Source organism: Echiichthys vipera, assembly GCF_963691815.1.
Source record: "Echiichthys vipera genome assembly, chromosome: 9".
Lineage (NCBI taxonomy): Eukaryota > Metazoa > Chordata > Actinopteri > Perciformes > Trachinidae > Echiichthys > Echiichthys vipera.
This window is the reverse complement of record NC_139834.1, coordinates 32,251,239-32,270,915: the sequence shown is the minus strand read 5'-3', so window position 1 is coordinate 32,270,915 and position 19,677 is coordinate 32,251,239. Positions and strand designations below refer to the sequence as shown.

General features: G+C 47.0%; 1 protein-coding gene across 1 annotated transcript in view; it reads right to left on the bottom strand.

Moving 5' to 3' along the window:
- Positions 1-9,527, bottom strand: part of LOC310951879 (phospholipase A and acyltransferase 4-like) — a 30,617-nt gene extending 21,090 nt beyond the window's left edge. Inside the window, exons 1-2 of the mRNA XM_083920342.1 lie at positions 9,439-9,527; positions 8,486-8,606 (exon numbers count right to left, since the gene is read on the bottom strand). Coding sequence (XP_083776468.1) covers positions 8,486-8,606; positions 9,439-9,456 — 139 coding nt within the window. The 5' untranslated portion in view covers positions 9,457-9,527. The remainder of the gene's footprint in view (positions 1-8,485; positions 8,607-9,438) is intronic.
- Between the last annotated feature and the right edge of the window lie 10,150 nt (positions 9,528-19,677).

Sequence of the window (19,677 nt, the reverse complement as noted above, 5' to 3'; positions counted from 1 at the left end):
TGATGACAACAAAGCAAATAAGGGCGTACTCACACTGTCCTTCTGGCCGGCGCCAAAACCGTTTTTTCAGCTAAAGCCTAGTACCTTTAAGCAGTGTGAGTGCACCCGTTCCGCGCACGGCCCGCTTGAAAGAGGTGGGCTTTAGCGGAGCCGTTTGCACATGTACGAGCACGAGCGTGCGCACGTGTACGAGCATGAGCACGAGCCCTACGGCAGTAGCGTTATGTCCGCCTGCTCGGACATGTAAATAGAAGGAAGGACCATGCGCGGACATTTAACAACAACAACAATGGCGATGAAAGGTTCACGTTGATGTGATGCGGAGGTGGAGTGTTTACTGCAGATTTGGTCAGATGAAAATATTCAAAAACAGTCGACAAGACACACAAAAACTCTGAGGTCTGTGGAAAGATTTGTAAACAAAGCCACACACACGCGATCAATGCGTGTGACGTGTTACGGCGTGATGGCATATGGACAGCAAGAAGCATTGGCCGGCCCTGGCAGTGTGAGTACAAACGGGCCTGGGGCGCGGGGGGAGAGGGAGGGGGGACAAGTACCCTAAAGCCCTGGTCGCGGTGCGGAAGGACAGTGTGAGTACGCTCTAAGTCAGCACGGCACTAACATAACTAGGACAAGAACTCCAAACATGCAGCTGCGGCTGGTCAAAAGTAACATCTACCGGAGGCCTTAGAATACAGCATGGGTGAATAAAGTGTTTGAAGGAGGCACGGTCGGGACCTCGTTCATTAAGAGAAAGGTCAAATCAGGCTAGTGAAGCTCAGCGGCTGGATTCAACTCACAGTCCAATGAGCATCAGTACCCCACGGCTGAGAATCACGATTCAAGATTCAAGATTCAAGAAGCTTTATTTATCCTGAGGGAAATTATTGTGCAACAGTTTCAATACAAAGGTGGGAAAGGATCAGAGTGACAATAAGCTAACATAATCAAATAAAATAAAGCTAACATCAAATAAATCAGACAATAACTAAGTGTGACAGAGTACAACAGACATTGTGGTTAAGCGTAGGTATATACAATATACAACAATACGCAGTGTGCAGTTTAGCAGCATATTGAAATAAAATAAGTACAAACTAAATAAGTGATAAGGAGCGATAATTGAAACAGTGTTAAAAATGTAGCAGCATTTCCTTAAAAAATGTAGCAGCATTTCCTACAGAACTAAGTTACAGTAAAGTACAGTGAAGTGTAGCAGCCTTTCTTACTGAAGTAAGTTAGTTACAGTAAAGTACAGTGAAGTGTAGCAGCCTTTCTTACTGAAGTAAGTTAGTTACAGTAAAGTACAGTGAAGTGTAGCAGCATTTCTTACTGAAGTAAGTTAGTTACAGTAAAGTGCAGTGAAGTGTAGCAGCATTCTGACTGAAGTAAGTTACAATACAACTAAATAAAGTGATGCAGTGGTGTTGTAAAGTGACAAAGTGACATTTTCTCAGGATACAGTGTCTCCACTGTTCCTTACCTGACCGGGGGAGATGAATTATACAGTTTGATGGCCACTGGAAGAAAGGACTTCCTCCGGCGTTCAGTGTTACACCGGGGGAGAATTAGTCTGTGGCTGAAGGTGCTTCTGCTGGAGGTCAGCAGCTGGTGGAGAGGGTGAGAGTTGTTGTCAAGGATGCTGGGCAGTTGAGACAGCATGCTCCTCTCAGACACCGCCACCAAACAGTCCAGTTTGACCCCCAGGACGGAGCCAGCCTTCCTGATGATCTTACTGATTCTCTTTGCGTCTGCTGCCCTCAGTCTGCTGCCCCAGCACACAAAAGCAAAGAAGATGGCACTGGCTACCATCGACTGGTAGAACATCCTCAGCATGGTGTTAATACATTGAATGACCGGAGCCTCCTCAGGAAATAGAGACGACTCTGGCCCTTCTTGTAGACAGCCTCAGTGTTCTTGGACCAGTCCAGTTTGTTATCCAGCTATACTCCAAGGTATTTGTAATCCTTGACAACATCCACAGCCACGCCGTTGATGGAGATGGGTGTGGGGGCAGATTTACTCCTGCGGAAATCCACCACTAGCTCCTTAGTCTTGGTGGCGTTTAGAATCGGGTCATTAGCTGCACACCAGTCGACGAAGGAGTCCACAATGCCCCTGTACTCCTCCTCCTTCCCCTCACTAACACAGGCAACAATTGCAGAATCGTCAGCAAACTTCTGTAGGTGGCAGGACTCAGAGAGGAGCTGAAAGTCTGAGGTGTACAGGGTGAACAGAAAGGGGGAAAGAACAGTTCCCTGTGGAGCCCCAGTACTGCTGACCACAGTGTCAGACACTCCATCCTGCAGTCTGACATACTGTGGTCGACCCGTAAAGTAATCCGTAATCCAGGAAACCAGGGTAGCTGGATAGCTAAACATGACACAAAACAAATAATACATTTGGAGAAAAAAAATCCACACCAACAGGATAAGCTGAAAGCAGAAGTAAAATAAGGCGTGTACACTGTTCCCTGCTCTCATGCACAAAACTGCAATTGGACATTTTCTCTCAATATGCAGATAGCTAAGAAGTAACATGACTGTATGTGACCTTTCGTTTGGTTTTGGACTGAGAACAGTTGAGAGAGAGAAGTCGTCATCTCCCTTGAACTGCTCCGATACTGTACGTTTTCAGCCCCTCACAACTGTTCACTGAGTCTCTGTTCAAAGTCAGATAGTGTGCGATACTTGGCCGGTCAGCATCGCCGTCAGCTTACGTCCCAGCAGAGCAGGCCGGATGGTATTGAACGCACTGGAGAAGTCCATGAACAAGATTCTCACTGTGGTTCCCGGTCTGTCCAGGTGGGCGCAGGCACGGTGGAGCAGGAAGATGATAGCGTCCTCCACACCTAGTCTCAGCTGGTAGGCAAACTGTAGCGGGTCCAGTGATGAGCTGACCAGGGGCCGAAGAAGTGACAGGATCAGCCTCTCCAGGGACTTCATCAGGTGCGACGTCAGCGCCACCGGTCTGTAGTGTTCGGAGGCGGTGGGACGCACCTTCTTCGGTACTGGTACCAGGCACGATGTCTTCCACAGTACAGGGACCTTCTCAAGACTCAGGCTGAGGTTATAGATGTGCTGCAGGACTCCACTCAGCTGGGTCGCACATGCTTTGAGGACCCTCGGACTGACACCGTCGGGACCTGCTGCCTTGCCTGGGCGGAGTCTGCACAGCTCCTTCCTCACCTGCTCTGCAGTGAAGGACTGTCTGCTGTGTGCGTTGGTGGGGGTGGAGAAAGGTGGTGGCGGGGGGGAGGGGACAGGTAGGGCAAAGTCAGGAAGGAATTGAGGGGGGGGGGTGTCAACAGGGCTGGAGGTTTTGAGGTGGAGGTTGTCGAGGAGCCGTCGGGGGATGGTCCAGAACCCTTTCATCAAATCTGTTGAAGAACAGATTCAGCTCATTGGCACGTTCAGTACCACCTCCTAATGTCTGGCTACCAGATGGTTTGTAGCCAGTGATGCTCCTCATGCCACTCCACACGTCCTTTAAATTGTTCTGCTGGAGTAAATGGACTTGTACTTATATAGCGCCTTTCTAGTCATCTGACTACTCAAGGCGCTTCACAGTGTTTGTCACATTCACCCATTCACACAAACATCCACGCTGATGGCAGTGGACATCTACATACCATCTAATCTGATCTAACCATTCACACCACATTCACACACCCATGCGCAGCACGGGGAGCAATTTGGGGTTCAGTGTCTTGCTCAAGGACACTTCGACATGTGGACCGGGGGAGATGGGGATCGAACCACCAATCTCTCGAACAGAGGACGACCCACTCTTCCACCAAGCCACAGCCGCCAAAGAGTTTGTGCTCCAGCTTCCTCCTGTAGGTGTCTTTGCCCAAAAGGTGTCTTTGCCCATCTGGGATGAAATCTGGGATGAAACTAGTCGCAGCCTGCTATAGAGAAGAAAATCCAAGGCCACAGACCCCAAGTCAAGTGGCCAAAGTCCAGATTGATCCTGGAGGGAATCCGAGCAACAGTGGAGAAGAAATTGGAGCGAATTAGTGACCTGATCTACTTCTATGGGGTAGAGAGGTTCAAAACAAAAGAACAAAGGAAGAAAACACCAACCCTTCCCATGTCCTGTAGGCAACAGGAAATCATGCACCTTATCAAAGAGGAGGAACTTAAGGAAACAATGAAAGATATCGTCACTGGAAGAGAGAAAAGGTATTGACCCCCTGCAAGCAGAGCAGAGCCTGGGAAGACTGCGGAGAGCAGAGAATCTCCAAACTCGACGCAGGAAAAAGGGTAAGGCAAGAACATCCATCTTCAAGGATGTTCCTTGTCCAGCAAATCTGCTCACTTGAGTGAGCTTGTTAAAGACTGGTTGAAGTTGTATAGATGTCCTGAAGTATTTGTCTGAATCCCAAGCAGGCATCTGTTGGTAATGCCAGATGTGGAAGTACATGTAAAAGTGTTTTTTATATATGTTTTATAATGTTTTATGTAGGTTATACAAAGTTATTATTTAACATAACTGAATTAAATTTCTTTCTTTCAGCATTTCTTCTTGTCAAGTGCGCATGCGCAAACGTTTACTGCTCCGGTCTTTGAGTTCGCTTTTTTAAAACTTTCTTAACTTCTATTCTCCTTTGGTTCGTTCTATTTCTGTAAAGTTCTGCCCTCTAGAATGAGGTTAATTTTGCTAGTATCTTTTCATGCTGTTTTTATCAATGTTGCTTCCACCGGGACATGCTGCCTTTGTTTACTCCGGAGAACAACTGATCGCACAAATGCCGGCATACTGGCCAGATCAGCTGATATTTCATCCGAACTCTGGAGAAAAACACGGAGATGCAGAGGTGGTAAGCAACGTCGGGGCAATAGAGGAGGGTCGAGACGGGATGGGCTTATGGAGAGGAGAAGATTTAACCCGTGTCTCCCCTCTGTTGTTATGGGAAATGTACGGTCTCTGTACAACAAAACAGATCAACTTACGGTGCTAACGCGGAGCCATCCGGAGCAGCATGAGTGCAGTCTGATGTGTTTCACGGAGACATGGCTGCACAGGGACATCACAGACCAGAACATCTCTGTGGATGGCTTCCACACCATTTGGGCTGACCGGGATTGCACCGAGAGCAGTAAGCGTAAAGGAGGGGAGGTTGCCGTTCTAGTAAACAGCAGATGGTGTTATCCTGGTCATATCACCATTAAAGAACAGCTCTGTAGCCCGGATGTTGAACTGCTGGCCATTGGACTCCGTCCATACCATCTGCTTAGAGAGATCCTGCATGTCTCCCTCTGCCTGCAGCAACATACACACCACTATCTCCAGACTCCAGACTCAATACCCTAGTGCCCTCATCATCATGTCGGGAGACTTTAGCCACGTTACTTTGGATAGAGTTCTGCAGACCTTCCAACTCTACGTGAGCTGTCCTACCAGAGAGAAGAGGACTCTGGATCTGATGTATGCTAACATTAAGGATGCATACATCTCCTCTTCTCTCCCCCCTATGGGCAGGTCAGATCATAACCTGGTTCATCTCAAACCCTGCTATGTTCCTCTGGTGAAGAGTAAGCCTATGACCACTAGGACTGTGAGGAGGTGGTCTGAGGAGGCTTATGAGACACTGCAGGGCTGCTTTGAAGTGTCTTACTGGCCTGCACTTTGTGAGCCGCATGGGGAGGAAATCGATGGGCTCACTGAGTGCGTCACAGACTACATCAATTTTTGTGTGGACTGCAATGTCCCAGCTCGGACTGTAACCTGCTACGCCAAAAATAAACCTTGGATCACCAAGGACATTAAGGTCATCCTGAATGAAAAGAAGAGAGCATTCAGAGATGGCAACCGTGATGAGGTGAGGAGAGTGCAGGGGATACTGAAAATCCGGGAGGCTAAAGACAATTATAGGAGAAAGCTGGAGAATAAACTCCAGCGTAACAACATGAGGGATGTGTGGAGTGGCATGAGAACCATCACCAGGTTCCAGAAGACTGTTAGCACAGGGTTGGAGGATCGTGTGGACCAAGCCAATGAACTGAATCTATTTTTCAATAGGTTTGATACTGCGGCCCATCCCCCACATGACTCTGCTGCTCTGGCCCCTCAACTAATGCCCCTTTGGCTCCCCCCACTCCTCCTCCTTACAGAGCCCTTGTCTGGCCTTCACCACCTCACTTCACACCTACCTACTCCTCCCCCTGCTATACATCATGTCCTCCACAACCGGATCGATCTCAGCCCTCCCCCAACGGACACCTCTACAGTGTCCATCACGCCTGACCTGGTGAGAAGACATTTGACGAGACTCCACTCTGGCAAAGCTGCAGGCCCGATGGCGTATTTCCCAGGGTGCTTAAAGCATGTGCCGCCCAGCTGTGCGGAGTACTGAGTCAAGTCTTCAGCCTGAGCCTGCATCTCCAAAGAGTCCCTGGGCTGTGGAAGACGTCCTGCCTCGTGCCTGTGCCAAAGACGCCGTGTCCCAGCTGCCCTTAGGACTACAGACCGGTGACCCTGATGTCAAACATCATGGAGAGACTCGTCCTGGAGCAGCTAAGGCCTATGGTCAGGCCCTTCACTGATCCACTAAAGTCTGCTACCAACCTACTAGGCCCCCATCGTGTCCTCGATTGTGGATTACCTGATGGGCAGACCACAGTTTTTACGCCTACAGAACTGTGTGTCTGACAGGGTGGTAAGCAACACTGGGACTGTCCTCCCTGCCGTTCTCTTCACCCTCTTTACCTCAGCCTTCAACTATTGAACCTTCAGAAGTATTCTGATGACTCAGCAATAGTTGGCTGCATTGGAAAGGGGGATGAAAGTTAATACAGAACTGTTGTGGGCAACTTGGTCACTTCGAGTGAGCTGAATCATCTGCAGCTCAACGTGACTAAAACAAAGGAGCTTGTAGTGGATCTGAGGAGGATAAAAACACCTGTCTCAATCCAGGAGGTCCCTGTAGACACTGTAGAGGGTGTACTTCAATAGTAAGTTGAACTGGACTACAAACACAGAAGATGTCTACAAAAAGGGCCAAAGTAAACTCCTCTTCCTGAGAAGGCTGAGGTCCTTTAACATCTGGGGGACGATGCTGTGGATGTTTTATGAGTCTGTTGTGACCAGTGCGATCTTCTTCGCTGTCATATGCTGGGGAAGTGGGCTGAAGGTTGCAGATACCAACAGACTGAACAAACTGATCAGGAGGGCCGGTGATGTCGTGGGGGAGGAGCTGGACACCCTGACGACCGTGGCAGAGAGGAGGATGCTCTCCAGGCCCCGGTCTACCCTGGACAATGTCTCCCACCCTCTCTACGACACACTGGCCCAGCAGAGGAGCACCTTCAGCAGAAGACTCCCTGCAACCTGATGCACCACAGACTGCCACAGGAAATCTTTCCTGCCTGTGGTCATTAAATTATACAATGCAACCCTTGGAGAGCCTGTCACCTCCTCTCTGTAATTCAGACTCAACCACAGACAATCTGTTCTTTTGCACATTAGTCTGGTATTTTTGATCTTGTATACATTTCACTACTGTAAATATTCATTTCTGTAAATTTAAATTTTAGTTTTTCTAATATATGTTGTCTGTATAATATTTGTTGTTTGTATATCTGGAGTTTTGTAACAAAAATAATTTCCCCCTGGGATTATTAAAGTATTTCTGATTCTGAATTAGAATTTCTGTTTGTCCAAGTCACTTTCCTAATGTTGGACAAACCCTATACAATTAAGTTGGACCCAACTATAGTAGATAAATTGACCCAACCCGGGTAAAATAATTTGCCCTAACAGAATTGGTAAATGCTGAAAGAAAGCCTATAGATATTCTTTCCATATTTTCAAGAGTTCAGTTTTGAGTACTTTTATGTACATAAAGTACAGTCATAGTAATTATAAACCAGTAATAGTAAAATAGCATAAATTACATTTTAAAGTGTATTTTTAAAATATTTAAAGTGTATTTTGTTAAAACTTAGTATACTAGTATACTATTACTCAAATATAAAACCTATTAATATGTCTATTTCTAGCACATTTAGAATATACTCAAGGTGCAATCGTAATGCTATTGTACTCATGAAGTGTATTTTAATGTCACTGTAATTACATTAAAGCATGTCTGAAAATGCATTGCAGCAGTATGTTTATAGTATACTTATACTTAAAGTAGTCCCATGTCAGTATGGTCAAGTACACTAAGCACACTCACTCAAGTTGAGCTTTCATACATTTTCTGTACAACTAAAACATACCTTAGTACAAAATTAGATGTTTAATTTTAACACTTTAAATATACTAATTATTAGTCTGGCTGCTAGTATTCTTTAGCATACTAATATTTAGTATATTTTAGTATACCTTTTTTTGCTTGGGACCATATATACTAGATTTTTATTGAAGGGGGTCTTTAAGAAGGTGGTTTTGTATTGTTTTGCATAGTCTTCTTTTTCAACAACAAAAACAAACAAAATCTATGTTATCTAATCTATGTAATGTATGTCATCCTCACCTGCAACAGCAAAATGGATTACATGGCCATCTTCATCATACACTCCCCAGTGTGAATATCCGATGGGGTAGGAAAATTCTATCAAGTCCCCAAATTTGGCAGTGGATGCAATTTCTTCAACCTGCGTTACAAAACTCATGACAGTAAATAGTAATCATAAAAGAATACATTCCTGACACGTCCCCACCCTGCTCCACTCCCTATCCAGCCTGAAAGCAGGTTTAGCTACATTACATTGAGTTCAGGGAGAGTTGCTGTCACAAGTTCTTAAGCAATGGAAAATATGTTGTCATCATAAGTAAAACTGATAACCCTGGTTTGCTAGTAAGAACAATTTGGATGACAGCTCTTGTTCCTTAGGACTTTGCTCGTATTCTTCGTCTGGAAAAAAGTATTTTCCTTCATGAATGCAATGAAATAGAATGTGCAGGATGTGTTTAACAGGGTTCTTTATATATTCATTTCTTTCACAGTTGCACTGACTAAAGAGTGTGGTCTAGACCTACTTTATATGTAAAGTGTCTTGGGATAACTTTTGATTTGGCACTATATATAAAATTGTATTAAAGTCATATTGCCTTGCTAGCACATTCTATTACATTACACTGACTAACTTCACATTACTTTTCATGGAGCTCGGAGATACTTTACAAAATGACAAGAGGCCAGGGGCTTTTTTTTAATTTACAAACAAGCTCTATTTAGAGCACATGCAAAGTAAAAAAAAAAAGAAATACCCAGTGTGAAATAATTCATTTTCATTATTAGCACCCTTTTGTCAAATGCTACATTGTCCCACAGGCTGAGCTGAGTATCACTGACTGAGAGAGTAACAAAGTCGGATTTAAGAATGCGGGTGCTCATGCTATAACATTCTAAGATGGCTGATCATACTGAACAATGTTTATTTCAGTTGTTACTGTTCCATTGGTCTTTGTGTTGTTGGTTCTTACCTGCTCAAGATAATCCATGGCTGACTCCTGGTAAATTAGTGTGAGGATTGTGAAAGCTGTTGTACGGCAGTTAACTGTCACAGGGTGTGTTGTGTGAGAATCTGGTTTGGACTGTTTGTTGCTTCAAAGTTATTTAAAAGGAAAGAAAGACAGCTGATTGGCTGATATAGTAAAATATTACCTCAACAGTTATATAAAAACAGTGCCACAAAAAATAATTAAACAACAAGCTACACTATAGGAAGGTTTATGAATAATTGTAAACTTATCAATCTTTTGATTTGCACCTAACTGGTTTGCTCTTTTCTAACTGCATAACTTTTGCTCAGCTGTTCTGGGAAAATAACCATAGTTATACAGTTTATAATAGTTTTTCTCAAAATGATTTTTAGAGAGACATTCCTTTCATAGACAGGAGACAGAGCTGAAAATGAGTATGTACGAGTTTTGATTGTTGTTGACGATTTATTTCTGTTTGTATAGCCCATTTCTAAACTACAAGTTCTTTACAACCAAGTCAAATCCAGTAAGACTCTCCAGTGAAGGAGGCATAAAACATCCCCAGAGGGGGGAACGGAAGGTGCAGTTTCACATCATATTTAACATATTAGTGTTATGACCCTGGGTCATTAGTTTGTGTATTGTTTGATGCTGCTCTGTCCCTCCTCCTCCTCCTAGTCTGTGAGCAGTTTGCTCTGAGTGTGTGTGTGTGTGTGAGAATGATTGATAGCAGGTTGGACCTGCTCATTGGCTGGAGCTGCCTGATTACTGCTCCAGGATTGGCCAGAGGCAGGAGAGGAGCCTTTTTGAACCTTCGGCTGGCTGCAGTCTTCCTCTCTCCAACCATTCACCCCCGACCAACTGGGACTAGTGTCTAGCTTGATCAAGTTTTTGTGTTTGTGTTTGTGTCTGTGTTCGTGTATGCTGTTGAAAATTTGTGAGTATGGAAAATTGGTTTTGGTAGCCCAGTAGGAGGGAGAGGCATTTTCTTTAACCCGTTTTTCTCCTGTTTTACCCCATGTAGGAGTTAGGTAAGGTTTTGTCCTTTTGTTAATATTTTTATTTGCATAGGGAAGGTAGGGAGACAGATTCTTTTGTTTGTTGTTTTGCTTCATCTCCCTCTGAAGATAAATAAATGGCTACATTAAATATAAATTCCTGGTGACACTGGCCTTCTTGGGAGTGGGAAGAATGGGGAGAAGCAACATCATGTTCTGTCTCTGGTTCCCCTAGACCAGGGGCGTAACAATTAGCATAGTTATTAATAACCCTGGCAAAGAATCGGGGTTATTGTATTGATGAAATATCCTCATTAGAATGTTGCGGAAACAACAGTTGTGTAATCTAGACGTCTGATAAACTCTCACTTTAGCCAAATGTATACAGGTTTTGATGTATTTTGACCTCCAAATCACCAAATGATGGCTTAGTGGCATTTTTTCTTTACGATTATGTTGCATGTGTCACGGACCAGACCGATGAGGACCACAAGTGCGTCACGTTTTAAGAGTTTTATTGAGGGTTCCAGAGAGGGAAAGGGAGTGCGATGTCGTGAGCCTGCGTGTGTGTGTTCCCCAGAGACGTCTCGTGCAGGTGGTGGTGGAGCGTCCAAGCTGGCCTGCAGAGGAGCTGGGATTCCGGGGCAGAAGATCATACAGGTCCAGAGGAGAAGGCAGGTCGGGTTTTCCAGGGCAGACAATCAGGCAGGTTCAGGGGCGAAGACAGGTCGGGTTTACCAGGGCAGAAGATCATACAGGTCCAGAGGAGAAGGCAGGTCGGGTTTTCCAGGGCAGACGATCAGGCAGGTTCAGGGGCGAAGACAGGTCGGGTTTACCAGGGCAGAAGATCAGGCAGGTTCAGGGGCGAAGGCAGGTCGGGTTTTCCGGGGCAGAAGATCAGGCAGGTTTACAGGCAGGTCCGGGTTGTACAGGAGTCAGGGAGTAAAGCCAGTGAAGCACGATACAGAAGCAACTTCGCAGACGGTCTGACAAGGCCGAGCTGAAAAGCAGGACTCTTTATGCTGGAGGTGGTGAGTGGGAAATGCACTGCAGCTGGCAGGTAAACGGGAGCAGAGCAGAGACAGGTGAAGCTGATGAGTACAATTAGTGAGTTGCCAGGCAGAGAGAGAGAGCTCATGACAGAACCCCCCCCCCCTAAGGGACGGCCCCAGAAGTCCCCAAGAAGCACCACCAAGCCGGGCGGGCGGAAGGGGGAGCCGGAGGAGGGTCAGAATTCCTCTGATTGGTCAGAATCCAGGTCAGGTGCCGGGTCCGGCCCAGCGTCAGGTGTCGGGCAGGTAACATGTTGGGGGCCCCTTGGGCGGCCACGCCGGACAGAGGGTTGGTCAGGATGCTGACGATGGAACTCGGAGATGAGAGTCCGATCCACAATCCGTCTGGCAGGCACCCAGGTCCTCTCCTCTGGGCCGTAACCTGCCCAGTCCACCAGCTACTGAATTCCTCTGCCCCGTCGCCTGGACCGAAGCAGTCGCCGGACGGAGTAGACCAGACCTCCGTCTACGAGACGCGGAGGAGGAGGAGGGGGTGCAGCCGGAACCAGCGGGCTCTCGTGAACTGGCTTTATCTTGGAGACATGAAATGTGGGGTGCACTCTCATGGACCTGGGTAGTTGGAGCCGGACTGCAGTTGCACTGATGATCCTCTGGATGGGGAATGGACCAAGGAACCATGGAGCAGGCTTTCGTGACTCAACTCTGAGTGGCAGGTCCTTGGCCGACAACCACACCTTCTGGCCCACCTGGTAGGTCGGTGCCGGAGTCCTCCGTGTGGCGCGGGCCTGAGACCAGGTACGGCGACATTGTCGAGCATAGGCCAGGGCTGATGGACAGGTGACCTCCCCCTCCATGCTGGCGAAGAGAGGAGGTTGGTAGCCATACACACACTGGAAGGGTGACATGCCAGTTGCAGAGCAGGTGAGAGAGTTGTGTGCATACTCCACCCATGTCAGTTGTTTTGCCCAGGCCCAGGGGTTGGAAGATGCCACGCAACGGAGTGCCTTCTCTAGCTCCTGGTTTACTCGCTCCGACTGGCCATTGGACTGGGGGTGAAATCCAGAGGATAAACTGACTGTGGCCCCCAGCAGATGGCAGAACTCCTTCCAGAAGGTGGAAGCGAACTGTGGGCCCCGGTCCGAGACGACATCCCCTGGCAACCCGTGTATCCGGAAGGCGTGGTCTAGGACCACCTGGGCGGTCTCCTTGGCAGATGGCAGCTTCCGAAGGGGGACGAAGTGTGCCATCTTGCTAAAACGATCCACTATGGTGAGGATGACAGTCATGCCGTCAGATGGGGGTAGGCCAGTAACAAAGTCCAGAGAGACATGCGACCAAGGTCGTGAGGGCACAGGTAGTGGCTGGAGTAGGCCAGCTGGGGGCTGGTTGGAAGACTTGTTCTGTTTACAGGTGGGACAGGCACGAACAAACTCTCGAACGTCCTTCTTTAGAGACGGCCACCAGAACCGCTGGGTGAGTAGATGGCAGGTCCGAGTGGATCCAGGGTGGCAAGCAAGACGGGAGTTGTGTCCCCACTGTAGGACCTGGGATCTCAACTCTTCGGGGACAAAGAGACGGTCTGCAGGACATGAACTGGGTCCAGGGTGGTTGCGGAGAGCCTCCTGTTCTTGCTGTTCAACATCCCAGGTTAGGGCAGCAACAACACAGGGACCAGGCAGGATGGGCACGGGTTCCTTGGTGTGCATATCGTCTCTCTGAAACTGACGGGACAGGGCGTCAGGCTTGGTATTGCGTGACCCCGGACGGTAAGACAGTGTAAAGTCGCAGCGGGTGAAGAACAGAGCCCAGCGGGATTGTCTGGGGTTCAGCCGTTTGGCGGAGCGGATGTACTCAAGATTCTTATGGTCGGTCCAGACCAGGAATGGAACTATTGAGCCCTCCAGCCAGTGGCGGCACTCCTCCCGAGCGAGCTTGACCGCCAGCAGCTCCCGGTTGCCGATGTCGTAATTTTGTTCAGATGGCGAAAGTCGACGAGAGAAGAATGCACAAGGGTGGAGTTTGCCATCCTCTGCCGCTCGTTGAGAGAGCACAGCGCCAACGCCGACATCAGAGGCATCCACCTCTACAATGAACTGCCGATCTGGGTCAGGCATCTGAAGGATGGGGGCAGAAGTGAAGCGTGACTTTAGGATACTGAAGGCGTCGTTGGCTGCCGCGGTCCAGAAGAATGACGCTTTGGGACTAGTCAGGGCGGTGAGAGGGGAGGCAACGGTGCTGTAGTTTCGGATGAACTTGCGGTATAAATTGGCAAACCCGTGGAACTGCTGAAGCTTCTTCCTGTTTTCTGGTAAAGGCCATGAAGTCACAGCAGAGACCTTGGCTGGATCCATTTGGATGCTCCCCTCTGCCACAATGTATCCCAGGAAGGCCACAGACCGAGCATGGAATTCACACTTCTCTGCCTTGACATATAGGGAGTTCTCCAGGAGGCGATTGAGGACTAGCTGGACATGGCGGGTGTGTTCGGACAGGGTACGGGAGAAGATCAAGATGTCGTCCAGGTACACAAAGACGAACTTGTTCAGCATGTCCCGTAAGACATCATTGACCAGAGTCTGGAACACTGCTGGGGCATTGGAGAGACCGAATGGCATCACCAGGTACTCGTAATGGCCAGTGGGGGTGTTAAATGCCGTCTTCCACTCATCTCCCTCCCTTATCCGCACGAGGTGGTAAGCATTCCTCAGGTCAAGCTTGGTGAAGACCGTGGCTCCCTGGAGCAACTCGAAGGCAGAGGTGAGCAGGGGAAGAGGATACCGATTCTTGATGGTGATGTCGTTTAAGCCCCGGTAGTCGATGCAGGGACGGAGGGACCCATCTTTCTTCCCCACAAAGAAGTAGCCAGCACCAGCAGGGGAAGAAGACGGACGGATGATTCCGGCTGCCAGGGAGTTGTTGATGTAGTCCTCCATGGCTCTTCTTTCGGGGCCAGAAAGAGAGTAGAGGCCACCTTTGGGTGGAGCGGTTCCTGGACGGAGGACTATGGCAAAGTCGTAGGGCCAATGTGGGGGCAGAGAAGTGGCCTTGGCCTTGTTGAATACCTCCCGGAGTCCGTGATAGCATGTGGGGACGTTAGAGAGGTCAGGGACAGAATCGGTGGGTACCGAATAGGAGGGTAGCATGGCAGAGCGCAAACAGGTCCGGTGGCAGTCGTTTCCCCACTCAGTGATTGTCCCAGTCGTCCAGTCAAGGTGGGGGTTATGCTGGCGAAGCCATGGGTAACCCAGGATGAGGGGTTGGCCTGGGGAGCGGAGCAGGTGAAAACGGATAGTTTCATGGTGGTTACCTGAGAGCAACATTGAGATGGGGGCAGTGACGCTGGTGACTGTGCCAAGGAGATGGCCATCCAGAGCTCGGGCTGGGACAGGACAGGGCAGATGTTGACTCTCCAGCCCCAACTGATGGGCCAGCTCGATGTCCATGATGTTAGCCTCGGCACCGGAGTCCACCAGGGCTGCTAAAGTATGGGTGGTTTCGGAGAGGACAAGTCGAACTTGAAACAGGGGCTTACGGCTGGTGGAGGGTTGGGTGATCATCGAGCTCAACCGGATCCCTCCTACATCCGATGAGCTCCGGCTTTTACTGGACAGGTGGCGACACGATGACCATTGGCCCCACAGTACAGGCAGAGGTTGGACGAGAGGCAACGCTGGCGCTCTGCAGGAGTGAGAGAGGCACGGCCAATCTCCATGGGTTCTGGCGGGTCAAGCTTGCTCTGGGGAGTGACTGAAGAGGGTGGCCGAGCAGCCGAGTTACTCAGAGTGCGGACAGACGGCTGGGTGGAGCGTCCCTTCTCCCGTCGACGTGTCTGGATCCGACGGTCGATACGAACGGCAAGGGCGATGGCCTCATCGAGTGTTGAGGGTTGGTCATGCGAGACGAGTTCATCCTTCACATAATCCGCCAGGCTGTGAAGGAAGGCATCCACTAGTGCGGCCCCGTTCCATGAGCTGCGCCTTGCCAGAGTTGCAGGTGTAGCTGGGGAGGGGTCATGAGCAGACGGAGAGGTCAGGTTTGTGAGTATTTGCAGGACCTGGGCTAGCTGTTGTTGCTGCTGTTGGACACGCTGTTGTTGTTGGTGACCGAGCTGAATCAACGATGAGATGTCTCCAGCCATCCGTTGCATCGCTCCCTCTGCATGTTCGAGGCGCTGCATGGCAGTCGGTGGTTCAGAGTCGGTGGGTTCCATGCTGGGTGTGTCGTGCGCTGGGTTCATGCTGGTCAGACCGTACTGTCACGGACCAGACAGATGAGGGTGACGTGACGAGTGCGTCACGTTTTAAGAGTTTTATTGAGGGTTCCAGAGAGGGAAAGGGAGTGCGATGTCGTGAGCCTGCGTGTGTGTGTGTGTGTGTTCCCCAGAGACGTCTCGTGCAGGTGGTGGTGGAGCGTCCAAGCTGGCCTGCAGAGGAGCTGGGATTCCGGGGCAGAAGATCATACAGGTCCAGAGGAGAAGGCAGGTCGGGTTTTCCAGGGCAGACGATCAGGCAGGTTCAGGGGCGAAGACAGGTCGGGTTTACCAGGGCAGAAGATCATACAGGTCCAGAGGAGAAGGCAGGTCGGGTTTTCCAGGGCAGACGATCAGGCAGGTTCAGGGGCGAAGACAGGTCGGGTTTACCAGGGCAGAAGATCAAGCAGGTTCAGGGGCGAAGGCAGGTCGGGTTTTCCGGGGCAGAAGATCAGGCAGGTTTACAGGCAGGTCCGGGTTGTACAGGAGTCAGGGAGTAAAGCCAGTGAAGCACGATACAGAAGCAACTTCGCAGACGGTCTGACAAGGCCGAGCTGAAAAGCAGGACTCTTTATGCTGGAGGTGGTGAGTGGGAAATGCACTGCAGCTGGCAGGTAAACGGGAGCAGAGCAGAGACAGGTGAAGCTGATGAGTACAATTAGTGAGTTGCCAGGCAGAGAGGGGAGCTCATGACAGCATGATTATTGTCTGGGATTAATTTTCTGTTTGTATAGCCAATTTTTAAACTACATTGAAAGTTTGGTTTAAAATCAAGTAAAATGCAGCAATATACAGTCTTTCCCAAAGTTAGGGTCGGTCCCCAAAATGGGTCACTGTCCTGTTTTGGTGTAAAATGCATAACAATGCTATGATATGTGAATTCATTTTCCAAATTAAAGTAGTAGATCATTCTTTTTTGGTACGCTGGTTCACTCTGCCTGCCACACTCCTCCCTCCAGCTGACATAGTGACTATGTTGCCTCACTGCTTCTATGACCTTGTTTTTTTAGTGCAAATTAATTTTGTTATGACAAACTAACATGACAGTAAGCGCACTGAATTATTGCTGTGATGTACTTCTATACAGAAAAAATACACATCATATACATTTTAAATTCATGGTTTATACATGTAGATGCCAAGTCATGGTGTATTTTGTAAATTTGGGTCCTGGGTAGACACCAAATCTATCAAACAAAAGTTGGGGAATCCCTGGCCTATTGGTATTTATCAAAAACAATATTCAATCAATAAAAAAATGTTTAACTTCGACAGGGACAAAAACTAGTGATTTCGGCACATGGCCTAATAATGGGACAGAGACAGACCGCAAAGCAATTCTTGAGTTTAACCTTCTGCTTTAAGAGCTGTAGAATGTGGTAAATGGACTTGTATATAGCACCTTTCTAATCTTCTGACGCTTTACAATACTTATCACATTCACCCATTTACACCGACATTCACACTGATGGCTACCTGCCAATCATCTAATTTAATCATTCAAATCACCTTCACACACCCACGCACAGCACAGGGTCTTGTCCAAGGACACTTGGACATGCAGACTGGAGGAGCTGAGATCGAACCTTCGATTTCTCCAAATGGAGGACAACAACGTGATGACATAACGTTAAAAATAAACAGAATGGGGCGGCCGGTGGAACAGTGGTTAGAACAGTCGCCCCTTTGCTGCAAGTCTCCCCCTCTCTCTCACTCCATTTCCTGTCTGTTCTGTAAAATAAAAGGCTTGAAAACTGCCACATTGAGCAGTAAAAGAAAAATATTAACTAACGAATTACACAATTTATCAATTTTCCTCCTAGTATTCCTCTCTTGCCTTATTTGCAGGAACAGCACTTCTTCTTCTGGAATACCCTTCTCAACGATCCATGATAGTGACCAGCTCCTCAAGAGTCACATGACACCAAATGCCCCCTTTTATGGGAACGCACACAGAGGCTGATGGGTTAACAAAGAAAGTAGTAGTACCCATTGTCTGTGATGAGGGTTTAGGTTTTTGTTGAACCATCTTACACAAAGTCTGGCTATGTTTAACTGGTTTAAGTACAACCCTCTGGTGACCTAGGGGTTAAGGCGGCAACTTGGAACCGCAATGCTTCTCTCCCCTCACTTCCTGTCATCTCTCCACTGTCAACTTGGAAGTAAAATGTATAAAATAGTTTGAGTAAATTAATGGACAGCAAAGTCTATAAAAAAAACACGGAAACACCATAGCACACAGGACTAGCCAGAACATTTTCATGAAATCATTTAATCTACTTTGTGCAAAGTTGGATCATACGGACTGACAGCAGACCTGCTTCAGCAGTGGTTAATCAAAGCTCAGTTTGATAAGCAATACATTGAATTTAAATGAACTGATTGTAGAGTATCCATGGCATATTGAAACAGCAAAGATTAATTTTATTGGTGAACAAGTCAACTACCTACCAAATACTTTATCATTTCATCTAGTGTATGTGTTGAAAGTATCATATAAGTAGAGTGCATGCTTCACACTGTCACTCAGTTTGCCTAGTTTGTCAGACAAAATCTGTTTCCAAGAGGTGAGTGAAGGGAACAAGGACACAACTTTGAGAAATGCGTTAAACCCAGGACCAATAATGTGAATCATCATAAACAGTTTGAACATCTATTCAAACATTCCACATCATACAAAGGGTTTGTGTGTCAAACAGGAAAAGGTTTGGGCCAAATTTCTAAAATGTTGGTGTAGCCCATCAAAAAACCAGGAAGCATTTGGTATAAATATGTCCTCTATATTTTCTTATCTGGAAATTGTACACTTTGTTCCACCAAAATAGTTATTTTTATATGCCACGTGACATTAAAAAACGATCACTGATTGGACTGGAACTCAACAAAACCCATCAAGTTCATTTATTAACAGTTCTTTTCTGTATTCTGAAAGTAATGCAAAATTGAAGTAAGAAAACTGACATCCAATAAAGTTATTTACAAAATGTTAGCACTGTGAGTTTCTACGACATTGCTGGAGAGAACCGATTACATGCAATTTTGCGTAAGAAACTGCATTTGACAATTAACATAACATACAATTAACATACCAACCTATATAATAGATACTAACTTGCAACCTTTAAAAGGTAGGCCTACTTTATAATTCACAGTAATAGTGGCCTTCCAATCATGACTTGCGTGTTTTGATATGTACCCATGGAGGGTGTGGTAGCAGAGATAAAATAGGGCATTTTTCGCAGGAAGAATATATTTGGTAACAACATATACTGAACTTTTAAAAAGGTACACATTTTTAGGTCAACTATTTGGCTACGTGCACTGAATAACAGAAAAGTAAAAGAAAAAAAGTTGGCAATCAAGACTGGCACTTTAAATGACAATTCTTACAAAGAAACTTGCAATATATATATATATATATATATATATATATATATATATATAAAATCCTACTAAAACAGTATTATGCTCTGTTTTTGATATATGATCACTGATATGGAACAATTATAATTTGAGTTTGCAATCAGTCATAAACAGTCCTGGTACAACAGTAACGATATTCCGACATGTCAAATATTTTCCTTTTTAAACCGGCCACAATTTGGAGAATTTGAAAATGTGATTATGGCACCCCCCCTTCAGTGTTTCCCACAGAGCAGGTAGCAATGTGTAGTGCAGGGCCGTACCGAGACCTTTTGTGGGACAGGGGCTCTGACCTCTCCCATGTAGAGGCTCTGACAACAGATAAATGAACTGCTTTAACTGAATCATAATATGCAAATATACATAACTATGTATATGTATGTGGGTATAACAAAGATATGTCTTTTTTAAACTTCCATGTTTCTTGGAACTGAATAATCAGGATCCCATTTGAAGTTTAGAGCGTGATGGGGCTGACATTTATGTCATTAAGACATCTATTAGGCTATACTTGTATATATTTATGTGGGACACATTAGGGCCACCCAGTCCCTTT